Source organism: Lagopus muta, chromosome 3 (genome assembly GCF_023343835.1).
Source record: "Lagopus muta isolate bLagMut1 chromosome 3, bLagMut1 primary, whole genome shotgun sequence".
NCBI classification, from domain to species: domain Eukaryota; kingdom Metazoa; phylum Chordata; class Aves; order Galliformes; family Phasianidae; genus Lagopus; species Lagopus muta.
In genome coordinates, this window is record NC_064435.1 from 82,099,724 (window position 1) to 82,116,657 (window position 16,934).

Consider the following 16,934-nt stretch of genomic DNA (forward strand, 5'->3'; position numbering starts at 1 on the left):
TCTTTCAGAATAGGGCTATTAATTTTGCCTTGAACAAGCTCAAGTACATTTCCCATCCAATTTTAACCTAGTCATCTTCCTCCATCACACAACCACTCAGCAGCCAACACCAACAGTCTTCTCCACAAGAAATTCAAAGGTAGACATAAAAGGTCTGTATATAAGGCCCTGGAAAGAGAAAAGGGTGGAAGGAAGCTCTCACCCATTCAGCAGAGTACTTTATTAATTACTTTCAGTTCAAATTAATTATCACTGGCAGAACTAGTCATAAGCCAACGCTTAGTCACATTTTCTGATTCTTTTCCACAAATAAGATGCTGTCATTGCTTGTGAAAGGTCACAGCTTGCTGATAAGCTAACAACATGGGCATTGGGACTTGTCAGGATTTGTCTGTGATTTGTTTAGCTGTAAGAGCAATTACCTAATGACCTGATGTCTATTACTGATTTTGTTTTAGCTTCTGCTTTGCTTTCGACTATTACACGATGAAATGTTCATTTTTACATGTACATTTGGTAACTATTAGACAGGAATAGTAGGTAGCCATTCTGTGGAGAATAAACTACTTCTGAGCTTAAAATGTAATGCTCACTACGTAGGATAATAATAGAAGCCAACAGGATGATGTGGAGGCCCCAGGCAGCAAATAATCTCTTGGTGGTTAACTACTGGCCATCACAGGAGTACAACGTGAGTACCTGTGCACAGATGACAAAGGAGAACAAACTAGTAGCTAATGTGAGTAAAATGCATTCCATACAACAAATTCAGATCCACTGTGGTTCTGTGAGCCAATGAAGAACAATATGTAGGATGTTATTAGTACACATGCTCCAATGACCTTGGATACATCACAGGGTGAGAAGCAAAAGGCCTGATTATAATTTTCTATGCAAATATATGGTATTATCAGAGCACTCCCTGCATCTCCAGTCCAGGTTTTCTTGTTCAACAATCCGTACACAGCAGGATGAGCACTTGAAATCCTAGAGACCGCTCCTATTCTGTCCTTAAGTTTCTGTAAGCAGCTCTGTACAGCACTGCCAAGAGCTGCTGATATCCCTGGCTGCCTTCACAACCATCACTGAACTTCTCTTTGCTCCCATATATCCCTTTGCAAAGTATCTAGTAAATTATTTCCTACTTCTCAGTGATTACAACTCAGTTTAATGGGTGATAGTAAAATGCCTTAGAATATTTACCTGAGAGAAAGACACTACAGGAGTGGGATGCAGGTAAGATTTCATTAGGAGAACATAGGTCTCTTAATGGGCTCTGACATATCAAAGCAATTTCCAAGAGAAACCAGTGATTCTCTTTGCTAGCACAGCTATGTGCTCACCTTCTCCAACACATTAGGTAGACAGTTAGGCTGTTTGACTGTTTGCTTTTGTTTTTCTTTGTAAGTAAATGTGCTTCCCCCCCCCCCCCCCCCCCTTTTTTTTTTTCTCTGAAATAAAGGCAAGACTTCTTCCTCAGTACTAGAAGGCACCTTTATCAGTATGGCAAATTTTTCAGCTTTACTTAAGATGCAGCAAGTGGTGTCTGTAGTGCTGCAACATAGAAGAAGCAATTGATCAAAATATAGGACACACAATGTGAGCGCAATCAGATATACTTTATTGTAAATTCCTATTACATTGTAGTAATAAAAGATTAGCATGGAAAGCAGGTTTATAGACAAGAGCAAAAAGTGGATAATTGTATTAGATGATGTACACTCCATTAAAACTGCTGAATCACTTAACAGAGATGGTCACTGTGCATTTACAACATACTGTTGTGTCCCTTGTGCCCCAGAGGACTTCTCCAGGAGATTTAGACATTGCAGAGTACACAGTGCAGTCCCCATAAGCTGTACAAAATGAGAGTGTCACCATGTCTGAAGCAAAAGCTCCAAAGGGTTTGGTGTTCCTGAATCCATGGTTATTCACTGAACAGGTGAGGTGGTGTGAATCTCTGCTTTGCTCCACATACTTCAGCAAAAGGGCAACCTGCATTTCTCCCCTCCTGGGCTTACTTATTTTTAACAACTGGTCACCAGTTTTGCAGGAAGCCATATGCAGCAAGAAGGGAAGCAGAAGGTAAACTGTCTCCCCTGCTCTCTCACTAATGAGACCACAAAATGACCTGGCACAGTAAAGCCACAGTGTTTTATGAGCATGAGGTTCCTTTTAACCTCTTGGGAAACACTTATCTCACCTGTGCCTTGCATATGGGATATGCTCTTACCCACTGTGGCTAGCAGAGAGTGGCCACAGCTGGGTATGGGACTGCAGCATGTGCATTTTTGCCTCACAAGGAAAAAGGTCCTGAGAAAGAGTTCAGGAGGGATGAGAAGTTACCACACACACACAGCTTGCTTCCCTACCACGTGGGAGTCCACAGCTTAGAATGATTCTACAAAGTGGAGTGTGAACCACAGACTCAGAGCATTCTTCAGGCTAGAAAGACTTCAGGGGAAGATCAAGGCCTTAGGAGGCGTCATTGCACCCACAGAGGAACATGCTGCAAGCAAGGCAGTAAACTGACCAGCTTGCAGAGTTTTTGAGTGTCAGGATGCATGTTTATTCCTGTAAGCTGAGCTTCTGTCCCTCAGCCTTCCCAGGCCATGATTTTTTGGGGACTCTTGGGCACAGTTCACATGGGATGTTTGTGAGGTTTGTGGGCTGGCTACTCCTCACTCCACTTTCCTTTGCCCCATGTGCCAGGTGGCAGAGCCTGGAATGCTTTGGGCAGTGAGCTCCCCAGAACATACACACACGAGAAATGGGGAGAGAAGAAGAGGCAGAAAAGAATGGAGAACATACCATATGCAAGAGATGTGACCAGAAAATGCAAGATTGGTGTGACAAACTCCGAGAAGCAGCATGAAAAGCTATGAATTTTCAATCAATCAAACAAAAGGAATAGTATGAAGCAAAAGAGTGACTATGAATGGGTGCATAAACACATGAAAAAAAGAAAAAAAGAACAGGAGAAAAAGCACAGTGAAGTGGCAAGTGAGAAGTGAGAGCTGGGAATATGTGGGAGATACCACACCTTAATAAGTGCTTCCAGCAAAACGTGCTCTCCATTAACTAAAATTATAACACTGTAAGATAAAGCAGTCCTGTTAGCTAGAAATACCTGTTTTTATTGCAGCCTGAACGATCTACCATAAGGTTGTGTAATTCACTCTAAGAATTTATAACACTGGGTTCTTCCTTTTTTCTTTTCAGTGAAATATCAGGCCTTAATTAAAACTAAAGTTCAGACTACTTTGGTGAATGGAGCCTTTCAGATTCCCTTGCAGCTCTACTGCAAAAGACCATAAATACAAGTGAACTACAGCAATAATATGGCCTAGAATTGCCTTTGATTACGTGTATCTAATTTTGAATCATTCACCATACAGATTTCTTTTTATGCTATCCCCTGTGTCGCCATTTACTTTTCCTTACTGAATCTAGTGAAACCAAGGATGATAAAAATAACAAAAAAGCAGACTTCTACCACTGTCTCTTTTTCCTCCTCTAATGTGGTATTTTGAAACATGAGAACAAAATGAAAGGATGAAGATGGCATCTTGCCTCATGGTTTCTGAATCTGGATATTCAGCTCACCATACACGTGCCTCAAAGCATCACAATTCAGGCTTGCAATCAGCTTTCGTAACCCTGGTCGTTTTGGGATACATTTCACTTCCCAGATTAAGGTAGACATTGCTGGGATTTGCCTGTAGGAAAAAAAAAAGTAACAGTATAGTCATCAGTCACACAACACTCTCAACCTGATCAAGAACCAGAGAAACGGAAGGTGGACAGTATAACATGTCTTGATCTTTTTATGTTTCACCCTTTCTCTTAAGTGTCCTACAAATTATTTCCTCCACTTCCCATTCCTCTCAGCACTAGCTCTGTCAAAACCTTTTTGAGCCCTTCCTCGAGGCTGATTCTAAATTTCCAAAATGAATCAGGTTTCCTTTGTCTCCTGCCACTTCCTCTCATGACTGCTTTCAGAATGAACGTTTTTATAGCCAACATGTATTTTTTCCACTCTGTATTTCCTTTTCACATGTGTACTGTAGGCCACATTTGGTGATTCATTAAACAGTTAAGTAACCTCTGGCTATTCCCATGAGAGCCTGGCAGAGCACTGATGAGCTGCTGAGACCCTCTGTCACAGATGTAACATTGGGAGATCCCCTCACCAAGCCACATTTCGGATGACAGCATTTTTTGGAGTCCTGCTGTTACTTTTACTCTTTTATGTTATGTGTGACTACTCATAACCCATAGTATAAACCAAACATATTCTGCACTGCTTCTGATTTTCAATTAACATGCACAGAGAGCCCTGAAAATTGATACGCATTTTCTCAATTCCTTCACTACCTTCTGTGTACAGATTCTGAAGACTGATATTGATTATGTTAGGGGGATGTCAAGATATAGCTGTGTTAAGGGAACCAAAGGAGGAGGTGGCAGAGTGAGGACTATTTTATGAAAATGAAAGTTACTTTTCTTGGCATTAAGAAGACTATGAATTGAGACAGCATTCACATCTCACATGGGTATGGTACTCTGTAAATAGCTGAATAAAGCAAGCTTAAACTTTAGTCAGCGTTGCAAACTCTCATCTGGTAGGATTTAGCTATTAGATATTACAGTTGGTGCTATAGCTGGAAAGAGTATTGTGGTAAAAATGGGAAAAGAAACAGACAGGGAAGGAATGCCCACCTGCATCTGAAGATCTAGGTTTGCAGGAAAGACTCCACAGAGGAAGGATCTCCAGAAAGAGACCCTTCCCTAGGTGGCAGTCAGCCCTCAAATGGGATCTAGGAGAGGTGCAACCAGGCTTCACCCCTTCCGGTCACACAGCTGAATTGCCTTCACCTGTGCTGCCATAGCTCAGTCCTTGCCTCAGGCGATCCAGCAGTTGTTCGGGCCGTGACTCAACAGTTCCCATACAGATGTCACGTCCTGTGCCAGAATCAGCATAGTCTGGCTGCCCAGGCTTAGCACAAGTTGTTACAAGACAAGAAACCTTACTAACATTAAATGAGGTAGCTGAGGATTCTCCCACCTGATTACTGTTTTAGTGTAAGTCTGTCTCTGCTAGAATAAGCCATTCTAGCTCCTTAGCAGTTAGCTTGGGTATTTCTACACGACACTGCATTACATTTTGCACATACAGTCTTAGGTACCCAGTTTCAGAAAAGCAGCAGTAGAGGAAGCTCACATTTTTAGTGTGAGCACGTGCAGACTGATTCTAGTGAGTGCCTTCCTTCTTTTTATCTTTGTTCTTAATGAGAGATGTTCTGTTCCCCTCAGCTGCTTCATCAAATGCCCACTAAAATGGCAGCATCATAAAGCGATGACTTCAATTGCTGCACAAGGTTAAATGCTATTTTTATTTTGGAAGCTATGTGAATGATCTGCAAGGGGTGATCTGTACAGAGAGTGATGAAGATATTATACCAGACTCCCGTGCAGCAAGGTTCGGTCTACTTTCATGTGCACATGGGGGACAGATTCTCTGAGGATGAAGGTTCTCAGACCACTTCTTCACAGTGCCCCAGTGAGAAGACACAGTGCTATCATCTCTGATTTATACTGCTATTATCTCTGCATATATATGTACATATATTTGCAGGAAGACAACAGCTGTGTTGGGAAACCAGACCCACTTTTTCCTGTTTCTCCACTGTCTGACTAATAAAACAACTTACTTCCCTCTACAAATGCTAATGCTAGCCGAGCTCTGATATGTAGAAACAACCTTAACTTACAAGCTAGTGTGAATGTGTGCTTGGCTAAAATCCTTTTAATAATATCCATCAATGCCTGGTTAATTTTCATCTGTTGTGCAACGACTATGCCCCATGTAGGCACTGCTGCTGCCAAAGGCTTTTCCATAAGTAATGTTCTTCATCTGCCTCCAGCTAATAGCAAAATATGACTCGTGAACAACGAAGGGAGAAGCCCCCATGTGACTCCATACTCATTATAATGTTGTATCAACTGGATCACACGTATTGGTTTTGTGGAGTGACCAACATGATATAAAAAAGCTATGTTAAAAATATCTTGAGGTCAAAAGTCTCATCCCCACAAACAATTGCTAAAGGCAAGTCCCATTTGTGACAGTTTCTGATGGATATGGAAGAAGTGGAAGGAGAGGGAAGGCCCAGAAAAGGTTTAATTCCCTTAGCAAGTGTAGTAAAGCCACCCAAATCCGATTTTCCTGAGAGAGAATTCAGTGATGAATGGTTCCGTGTAATATGCTGAGCCATCACACACAGGAGCCATTTATCACTCTGAATGCATGGAGGCAAATGTGATTATTATTTAAATAAACTACAACTGCTCCCTGCTCCGTCCTCTGTGTGTATAACCTGCAGCCTTCATTCATCTAAGAGAAGTTAAATCACAGATTTTAAAATGACTAAGCTGATCCATTTCCATTTTTAAATGATGCCAAGGGCACTACTGCAAAGGGGAAAACATGGTGACTTGAGGGAAAATGACGTCTGTTCTGTGAGTCATGCTTCTCCCTAACTCCTGTGCCTTTGATGTACCTGACAACAACTTCTGCATCCTTGAAGGTGAGAACAGCCCACTGCATTCTCTTGGAACACAAAGGATGCAGAATGACAGGGGAGCTGGAACAGCTGTGCAGCAAGGAGGGCTACTGCTGCAACTTGTGTAACTCCTGTGGACTGTGCTGAGTCATGTTCAGCAGCATCTGTGACATACCACGTGCACAAAGCAAGCACAGTAGGATGCCCTTTCACAGCCATTTTTCTGTCCAGCTCCACTCTAGAGACTGGTTTTGATCTCTTTATCCCTGGCCCAGGTGCCATCAGGCTCAGACCTCCCCTACTGGCTGCAGATAATACTGACAAATTACGCAGCTGCTGAAGCACAGGCAATTTTTCAAACTCCTTTTGCACAGACCTGGAGATGATCGGCACAGGTAATGATAGATAGCATCACTTAGGTTGTCCAAGAATAAGCAATGACTGCAAAATATTCCAAGGATCCTAGTTATATATCCTGGAACCTGGTTAATGACAATGTTATAACACTGAACTCAAATGGAAAGAGGGTTTAGAAAAGTACTTGCTCATGTAGAAGCACTCCCATGTCAGTGTGAAGCACAACTGTGTATAATGAAAGCCACGGAAGCCTCTCCTTTTCCACAGCTGAGGAAGAATTGCTTGTGTACCCACCACAGCTATCTCAGCAGGCTCTACTGCAAACAGCACACATTTTGTGTCTTGACATTAAGTTTGTAAAGATCATCTGAGATATCTGAACATCTTCTATAAGCATGACTAACATGAGTGAAGAAAAGCCCTTTTTGAAGAGCACCACTGGAGTTGATTTGCACACACCGAGTGAGGGGCAGTAAATACCTCATGTGTCTGATAAATCTGTCTTCCAGTGATAGCGACTTGTAGGTGCTATTGTCAAGCACTAAGAATTCTGTAATGCAGTGAAAGAGTAAACTTTATCTGCATTAGCAGCTACCTCCAGCCACAACACAGTTCTCCAACACTGGTGCTGAACAGATGAAATGTAATCACAGTCTCCCTTTGCACAAAGGACAACGTAACTCCTGACTTACAGGTTGAGTCCTACAGCTCCCCTATGTACTGATTTTTAAAGTAAAGAGAGTGTCTGAATTACTCAGCACTGCATTAGTTAGGAGTCTCTTGTGAGCTGCCTCCCATGAGCAAGAAGGAGGCCATTGTGTTTGCTTCCATACCTGAACTCCTTTTTCATTGTCCTCAGCACACCGGGGCCCTCAAGGCGGAGTGTGACGTTCTCCAGGGTTTGTTTCAGAGGGTTGGTGAACTCCACAACCACAGACATTTCTCTATCAACGACCATCTCGCCTTTAGTCTGCAGAACAAAGTAAGGATGAAGCTTTGCAAGCTCGTAACAATAAAATGCCCCACAGTGAAATCTGTAGGGTTAAATACACAGTACCTGTAAGGAAAGAGAGAGGGGGAAATGGAGCATGTAGCAAAAGAACACAAAGCAGAAAGAGTCTAGCCAGAGGAAATCAGTTCGATGGGCCCATAGACTCTACCATTACAGATTTTTCTACCCATTTTTTTTCTACCCATGATGGATCAACAGGTAGAAATTCCTCATTTCTATAGGAAAAGTAGAAATCTGCTTGCACTGTCCTGGACCTGAGGTCCAAGTGGGGGAGAAACTGGATAAACACAGGCATTCTCCCTTATTCTACCCTCTCCCCAGGCTCCCTGCCAGCCCTGACGTGCATGGCTCCAGCAGGATTTTCATTTTACAACTGGTAGATGCTAGCGGGTCCACAAAAGATTTGAAAGGGCTTTGAGAAAGGTAGCTAAGAAAAAGAAGTAACTTCTAAGTAAAACTAAAATGCTATGATGGAGTCTGCGGTCCTCCTGCAAATAGTTAAGGAGTCTGGCAGTTATAAAAAGTTGGAAAGACTCTGGTCTAAGGGATCACTCCATGACAAATACCAATATATTGACTGGGATAACAGATGAGACGCTTACAGCTAAGTGCTTGATTAGCATTTAGCCACCTGAATTAGCAAAAAAAGTGGCAAATTCAGAAGCTCTAGCCCAATTAAGGGACTTATGTCCTCCTTATTTCAATTGCCCATTTAGATGTTTGAAGATCATTGATACATGAGGGAATTAAACACTGTCCTGAATTCCCACACATGTAACTGAGACTGTGACCTGTATTTGCCAAGATTACTTCTGTAATCTGGTGTCAAGCTATATTAGAATAAAATGTAATTTCCTCTACTGTTAACTCTGACAGTCTCCTTAGACAACCAGAGAAAGATCAAAGGTGTATCCAAAGATGTGAAAGGAAAGAAGCTTTTCATTCTTCTCCTTTACTTTCCCATTAAGAGCTCCAGTTTGACAAACATGTTCAATGAAGAAATCTGACGAAAATGAGGGAGATAGCTTCCTCAGGTTTCTTAAAAAAGCAATACAGCAAATTTTCCTAAAAAATACATACGTATACATGCACATACAAGCATACTTTAAAAAAAATTCAGCTGTTAAATTTTCTTCTTGTATTTACATATTAAAAAGAAGTAGAGAGGAGACAAACTCAGTTTTACTAGAAGATGTGGTTATTGGGCAACAGCAAATCCCATATACTAATCATTCTTTGTTCATAAGAGCAGGGAGGATAAATGTTTTGAAGCTGAAACAGAGGATCCTGTGTAAGATGTTCTGTTCAAATATTGAATTGAAAGAGCTCTACTTTTTAGATAAACACTACTTCAAATACCTATTTTGTCTATCTTGTCTCTGGAATACTCAATTAAAAAAAAATTCAGTTTGAAAATAGTAATATTCTTATCAGACCATTTCTGAAACAGTCTTCGCAATACAGCATAGAGCCCATGTCCTATCAGTCACTACACTTCTAGTTTCAGATGTACCATGCCTCCAACTGCAGAAATGTTTAAAACCCTACTGACAGTACCCTCATAGAACAGCAGCAAAGCACTACTTTGAAAGTACCATTCCAAAGGCAGACCGACCACCCATCCATGTTTGCAAGAAGCTTCCATAAAAAGTGAAGAAACTTTCCAAGCAAATTCACCTTAGCAATAGCATTATTCTGTTTTTCAGCAAGAGGTCTCTGTATCACATTGCTTTAAATAGAATACTTTTGAAGTACTTGAAGACTTGAGTGACTTGAGCAAATAATCTCTCTTTCACTCTTTGAGCTTCTCCTGCTTTCTCACATCTTTTCCTCTCCTTCCTCCGCTGAGATCACTCTAGCTGTCTTCTACAGCTAATGCAGACTTGAGTGTAGGCTGCTCAGTGCAATATGTAACAGATATATACATTCTCATACACTCCAAGGGGTAGCTGTTTATAAGGTTCATGTTAGACCAGAGGTTTAACATGCACACATGCACAGCTCACTATCCCAGAAGTCAACAAACAGCCCACACACAATGATGATCACTTATCTCCTTCACAGTCCTGAGATACCTTGATTTTCAGGGTGGGAATTTCCAGGACCATTGCCTTCTGCATAGCCAGAACCTTCCCTGTTTCATTGATCCGTGCTGTCACAAAGAAGTGAAAAGAGGCCTGGTCCAGCAGGTCACTGAGATACTCGGCTGATGTGATCATAACATCGAAAGCACTAGCTGAGGGGAGAAACAGAAAAGAAAAAATGCATCTGAACTCTCTCATCATGTTCAATGGTTACATGAATACCTTGGAGAAAGGTAACCCAGCACCAAAGAATGACTTTCTCCTATTGCCCGAACTACCTTTCTTCCTTCACATCATTATTTGCTCTCATGTTTTGTTCTCTTTGCATTTAAGTTGTGAGCTCCTTGAGGTAATGCCTGGGTCTGTGCATAGCTTCTGCCCCTGCCTGTCACCGCAGGCCCAGGACACTATTGAAGGTTCCCAGACACTATCACAAAATAAGTGAGAAGCAACACTGGCAGTAAGTAGCTGGTGGACACAAAGGTTAAAACAAGCCCTGAGTGCTGCCCTTGTAAATCTTTGCTTTTCCCCTTTATTCCCAAGCTTTCTCTGCTTCTTTTCCCTGCAGAGAGATGCCACCAAGGAAGCCACCAGAGCAGATGTTTAGGTGTTTGCAGGCTACCTGGGAGACTGCCTGCTCCCCAGGACATGTCTGGGTATCTGCCTTTGTCCTGTAATGGGCTTGCATGCAACATTTAGCAAATAACTCCTCCTGTCTCCAGCATGCCCTCCAGAGAGCCTTCATGTGCTTCCTGACAATAATTATCGGAAGGAACAAGTCCCCCTGGGCTAGATGGTTGAGATGCAGGGAATCATTAATGTAACCATATTGAACTGCAATTCCCAGACCAACAGTGGTGTGAGAATGTGATGCAGACAGGCAGATCTGCTAACTGACCAAGCAGAATATATAGATCTGGAGATTTTGCCTTTAAAAAAGTTCAGTATAACCCAAGTAAACACATCAAGATCTCCCATCTGCTAACTATAATTATTATTGTTATCCGTCATTTGTATCACATTTGTGACATGGTACACTGAGATAATTGAACTCAATTGGTTAAACGCATTCACCCCTTTTCACACTTGTGATCTGCTCATATCAAAACCAGGTTCCTGATTTGGTTTCAGAGTAATTTCCTCAGTAACCACCTGAGCTGGATTTACCAGGCCAGCTTCAAATTTACTTGATGTTCTTCTCAGCTCCGTCTCACTTTGCATCTCTTTTAAAAGAAATTCCCATAATGCCCCAAATTGTAAATTATAAATGAGGCAAGGTATTTCTCATCCGTGCAAGGTAAACAAATAAGTAAACAAATAAATAAATTAGTTACAATCTCAGTAGAATTTGCTTTATAGTGGAAGGAGAGAAGAATTTTTCTGTTTAAATTTAATCACTTCAGGGAAAAGAAAGAATAATAGACTTCCATTTCCTTAGCACTGGCTGTGCTGGTAAGTTGCCAGTACCACTTTCAGCACCCGGGAAAGCCAAGGGAGACACAAAATCAAGCTGCCTTACAGCCTTTCAAAAAAAAAAAAAAAAAAAGAAAAAGAAAAAGGAAGAAGAAAACTAAATATAACTGAATACAGAGCACCTTTGAAGGCTCTGAAAGGTTTAAGCTATTCAAATCCTCAAAGATGTTTTCAACCCACACAATTCCTTTAATCATTACCCTGAAAATCATGCATTCATTCACTTCCTGTTTGAATACTTAGTTTGCTTCATTCTTTTGATATCACAGTCTGGAAGAATGCTTTTGACACTTCTTTATTATACTGTAGTGTTTTATTACCTCCAGATACGTATACACTTACTGGCATGAATGAAGCCTACAAATTGTGCTTGAGGGCCTCAGGAGGTATCCCTTTACCACACACCTCTGACAGACTGTGCTCACACAGCTGCCTCCCTTCACACTGCCTCCCTTCACACTGCCCATCTGCTCAGACATGATTCCTGCCTGCATGTGTACTCTTTCCCAAGGAAAAGGCAAAAGGCTTTATGTTCAGGTTTTATGTAGTACCTTCAGAGAAGACATAACTTGTGAGAGTTATGGGGTTTTGGGTTTTTTTTTTTGACCCGTTGTTGGACAAAGAGCTCTATGAGCTGGTGACTGTAGTTAAATGGTGAGCTAATTTCCACGTTGAAAAGTGGTAATACCTTAAAACATGTTGCCTTGGCCAGAGGCAGCAGTAAGGACACGCACTTTTTGTATACACATAAAATAAAATGAAAATGCATGTTCCATTCTCTTAGGTGCCTTTCTCCAGTCTGTGCTCACTCACCAGCGGTCAATTTAGAGCTTACAAGGCAGTTTCAAGAAGCTTTTCAGAAACAATTTACTTAGAAAAAATGAACAATGAAGCTTAGTGATGCTTAAAACATTACCTATTCATTTCACTTCTTGAGCAGAGGAGATAGACGAACCTCAAAACACTAGAGAAGCCATATTTGGGGTGATAATAACTTATGTATGCCTTTAGTGCAAGAGAACTTAACTTCACTGTAAGTCCTGAAAGCAAGCACGAAGCACAGGCAAGAAGTATAATCGATATTTACACATCTCCTATGATATGGCTGAATTCCCTGTTAGAGAAGTGGTGTGGAATTTAGACTAAGCAGTTGAAATTGATCTTTTTACTGTGCTTACCCAAATCTCCAGAAGTTTTGCAGTATTTCAGATCAAATATTTAATAACTGATGCATTGAAATTTCAAACCTCACACTGTGTTTTGATAGGTTCTGATGAACAGAACATCAGAACAATTCAGTGCAACCCAGGCAGTCCATATCCAAAGTCCTTGCAAATGATTTGGAGGAGTTAGAAAACAGCTGTCAGAGCTCTGTTATAGCCTGGAGGTGGAATTTTCAATAACTTTCACAATGCAGATCCTTGTAAATGGACACCTAGTTTATGGAGATTAATCAGCTCCAAATCAAAATATGCAGTTTTAGTAAATATTAATAGTAAATAAATAAAGTGAGAAAGAAAGCATAAGGGTTGCTTCAAGACACAGTAGGAACTGTGATTCTGCAGAGGTTTCTCATTGAAATGAAACCTGGCCTCTTTGAGAAGACTCACAGTGCCTCTTGAACTGGGACAAGACAGAGAAGACAGGTGAGAATGCTCAGATGTCAACCAGAATTGCTGTGATCAAGCACCAGATCCATTCTATGGACTTACAACATCCTGCCACTCCCACTGTACTCAGCAGAGATTGCTTTTGCCTAGCAGCAGCATCAAGAAGGCAAAATCATTGTTCCTTACTGTCTCAGTAGAGAACTCAAGAAGAGTCTAAGACTCAGACTTAGCTTGCTTCAGAGCATGTTTTCATTACTTTTCCTGATCTGGACTCACTGAACTAAGCACACAGGCCTGTCAGAAAAACAAGTGATTGGCAGACACTTGCTGCTGGAGAAACCAGGGCTATGCAACCAGCTTGCTCCATAGCACCGGAGAATGGCAGATCCTCAGCACTTCCTGACTGCTTTCCAAATGGGGCTGCTGTGGCTGAAAGGACATAGGTCAGTTAAGACCAAAATAAAAAAAAACAGAACATCCCTCTTCCCTACTTTGGGAAGTGCAAATTCCTGCCCTCAGCAGTGTGAGCTAGGATGCTCAGAACAATTTTTCTCATGAACAGGTGGAGGAATGATCTCCCCACCACAGTCCAGAAAGCACTGGGAAAAGCAAACACTACACAAGGAAGATAAGTCACCTTCAGAGTGCATCCCCAGCTGACAAAGTGCCCCTGCTGCATAGTAGCATAGTCTAGCTATAGGTGCACTTTTTAGATCACTTTAAATACACAAAGCCTGAAACACTCAATCCTCCAAAGCCAGATTTGTACTTGGAATCAATCAGTCATGCAGCCCAGTGTAGGAGAGCATTATGCAGGGAGCAACAGCCTGAAGAAAACTGCCTCAGCTCTAAATGATCGTGGAATCGGGGCTTTTTGATACCCAGTAGAGTATCTTAGTTTTAGCTACTAGAATTGGCTCTCTCCATGGTTAGAGATGTTGATGACAGTGAATGACACAAAGAAATAAGGTTAGTAGGTTTGAAAACAACCACGCGACTTACACGAAAGAGGATCCAGTTTTGCACTGAAAGAATGCTTCTTGAATTCATTCTTTGTGACACCAGTATAAAACACTATGTTGCCTGAAAGGTATGTAGTAGCAGTGTAGGAGTTGCGGCTCTTGTTCCTGAATATTATAGTGACTTTAAAGTCACTGCCAAGAACTGCCTTTTGCACTTGGAGATCCATCTCAACATCCTTTTGTGGCTGATATGTGCTCGGTTGTGTAGTTTGCTTTTTAACACCATACATTACAGCTGTCTCCAAAGCCAGTCTTTCTTCTGCTGAGCCTAAAAATAAAAGAAAATCAAATTAATAAGAGAACCAGGAATACTGCATTAGCCCACTCACAGAAATGCGTGTTTCACAATTCGTGGCACTTGAAATTAATGGATGAGAACTGTGAACTTTCATGTGGCTAAGTTAATATTAAATCTTTACAACTTCCATTTGAGATGGTCTTGAAGACTGAAGCTATACCCAACAAATTAATATAGCTTAGTTAATAGTAATGAAGCTACACTGATTTACTCTTTGCAAACGTGTGTCCTTCTCAGGCCTGGATAAGGAATGCCTAAACAACTGTATAGAAACCTTTGAATTGCTTTGTATGCTTCAAGTTATTTCATGATGGCTCTTTGTTTCAACTTACTTAGTAAGCTTACTCAGTAAGCTTACTTAGTAAGCTTACTTTAGAAGCTTACTCAGTATGAAGCATTTCTAGTAGCAAACAGTTTGTGTTCCTATCAAGACATCTGCAAGGCTGGTGGAGCTAGAAATGAGAGAGTTCCAGAGGGCATGTTGGCAGCTTTCCATGTAGTGGAAAAAGTGCCAGAAGTCTGTAAGTTCACAGTTCAAGATCTGATTCAGGCAAACCTATGTTGGCACGGTCCCATTCTTTTTCAGGTTACCTTCTTGGAATTTGTAGTTCTCAGTAATGTCTACCATATCATCACTTCCAACTCCCTTGGTCACAATCAGCTTCCCAATATGGGTTGTGTCAATTTTTTCTATCACTTGGGATCCATTTTTTCCCATTCTTGAGTAAATAACATCACTATTCACCTATAAAATCAAATGAGAAAGGATTGAGATATATGGAAGTAAAGAGAGCAAAGGAAGCCATTGTAAGTCCTCTCAAAACAATCACATAATAGAATCACAGAATCAGAGAATGTCTTGAGTTGGAAGAGGCCCACAAGGATCATCAAGTCCAGCTCCTGGCTCCATACTCCTGGCTCCTCATAGGACCATCCAACATTCAAATCCAACGAGGCTGCCACAAGGTCTCTCCTCAGCCTCCTCTGCTCTGGACTGAACAAACCAAGGCACCTTAGCCGCTCTTCATACACCTTTTCCTCCAGACCCTTCACCATCTTTGAATGCTCTCTAACAGTTTGATGCCCTCCTTATGTTGTGGTACTCAGATCTGTCCCAAGTGCTAGAGGTGTGAAAGCATAGTATGGAGCACAGCAGGACAACCCCTTCCTTTGCCCAGTGGCAGTGCTGGGCCAGATGCACCCCAGGGATGATTGGCCCTTTGGGCTGCCAGGGCACACTGCTGGCTCACATTTGGTTTGCTGTCAATCAGAACCCCCAGATCTCTTTCTGTGGGGCTACTCTCCCTGCATTGATTTGAAGTCCTACTATTTACACTGAAATACCATGTTTAAAATTAGACATACTCTACAATAATTACTAGATGCATTTTACTATATGCAACCCCAGAACATCAGTCAGAGTAAACCTGAGTAAGCTACAGAAATATCATTTAGACTTGGGGAGCAGGATTACACATTCCTCACATCAAAAGATTTATTCCAGAGGAGAGTGTTTCATAGATAAAATATACTTATTCTCTTCTGTGCTAAGCTATATACAACTCAATTTGACCAAGACTTGCTCTACAGCTGCTGCAGTCCTGGGCACAACTCTGGTGGGGTAAGAGGTTAAAACACTGGGCCAGGTTCCCTAGTTCCTCATGGAGATGCAACCTTCTCAGATCTGTCAGTCAGACTGCCCATGTGAGCACTCCCTGACCCAAAGCAGCCCAAAGGAACATGATGTCTTTAAAATCACAACATTAATTTTGACTGAAATAAGCAATGAAGCCTTAACATAACCAGGTTTGCTGGCTACCTGAGAAGGAGGTCACAGCTAAAAAGAATGAGTAGCTAGAGCTGGTGACTCATTTGCCAGCATAGCTGGAATCTGGATGACCACACACTGAAATTTGATCTGAACAACTTTTTCTGCTTTCCATATTGGTGAGCTGAGATGAGAGAAATCCATATCACCTATTAGAGCCATATCACACCTACAGGCTTGCATGCCAGAATATAACAATGAGATTAGTCTTTGATACAGTGAGTATGCGAAATAACTTCTTAATCTACGAACTGCAGTGGAGCCCTTTCTTCTGTCTCAGCTACAGTCCCACAGATAACGCTCAATGGACAAAAATTTTTCAGGAACATACCTCAGCATAGACAAAAGGAGCATCAAATTGGAAGCAAACATGACCATGCTTAATGGCTTGAACTGATGCTGGGCCACACCTGTACATACCTGTGGGGAAAAGAGATAAGGAGAGAAATAATCCTTGGGTTTGGTGAAGCTTTTCAGTAGTTTACCAGGACTCCTAAGTGAGAACTTCAAAGCTTCATTTCTGTGCTGTCCCCCCCAAAAACAAAGACTCAAGCATGAAACTACCTAATGACTTGGTAACTTAATGGTATCGTGAAACCCACTGAATGTCTCAACTGGTTGAAAATGCAGTTAAGGTTGGTTTTGGTTAAAGCATATGGTGGTTTTGGGAGAGATCAGTGAAAC

General features: G+C 41.5%; 1 protein-coding gene across 4 annotated transcripts in view; it reads right to left on the minus strand.

Moving 5' to 3' along the window:
• Positions 1-1,668: 1,668 nt before the first annotated feature.
• The window catches only part of F13A1 (coagulation factor XIII A chain), a 76,521-nt gene continuing 61,255 nt past the window's right edge, over positions 1,669-16,934 (minus strand). For all 4 annotated transcript variants that reach the window (XM_048940095.1, XM_048940093.1, XM_048940094.1 and 1 more), the window contains 6 exons: positions 16,582-16,670; positions 15,014-15,167; positions 14,105-14,392; positions 10,011-10,171; positions 7,757-7,893; positions 1,669-3,719 (listed from right to left, as the gene is read on the minus strand). In XM_048940095.1, coding sequence (XP_048796052.1) covers positions 3,575-3,719; positions 7,757-7,893; positions 10,011-10,171; positions 14,105-14,392; positions 15,014-15,167; positions 16,582-16,670 — 974 coding nt within the window. In that variant the 3' untranslated portion in view covers positions 1,669-3,574. The remainder of the gene's footprint in view (positions 3,720-7,756; positions 7,894-10,010; positions 10,172-14,104; positions 14,393-15,013; positions 15,168-16,581; positions 16,671-16,934) is intronic.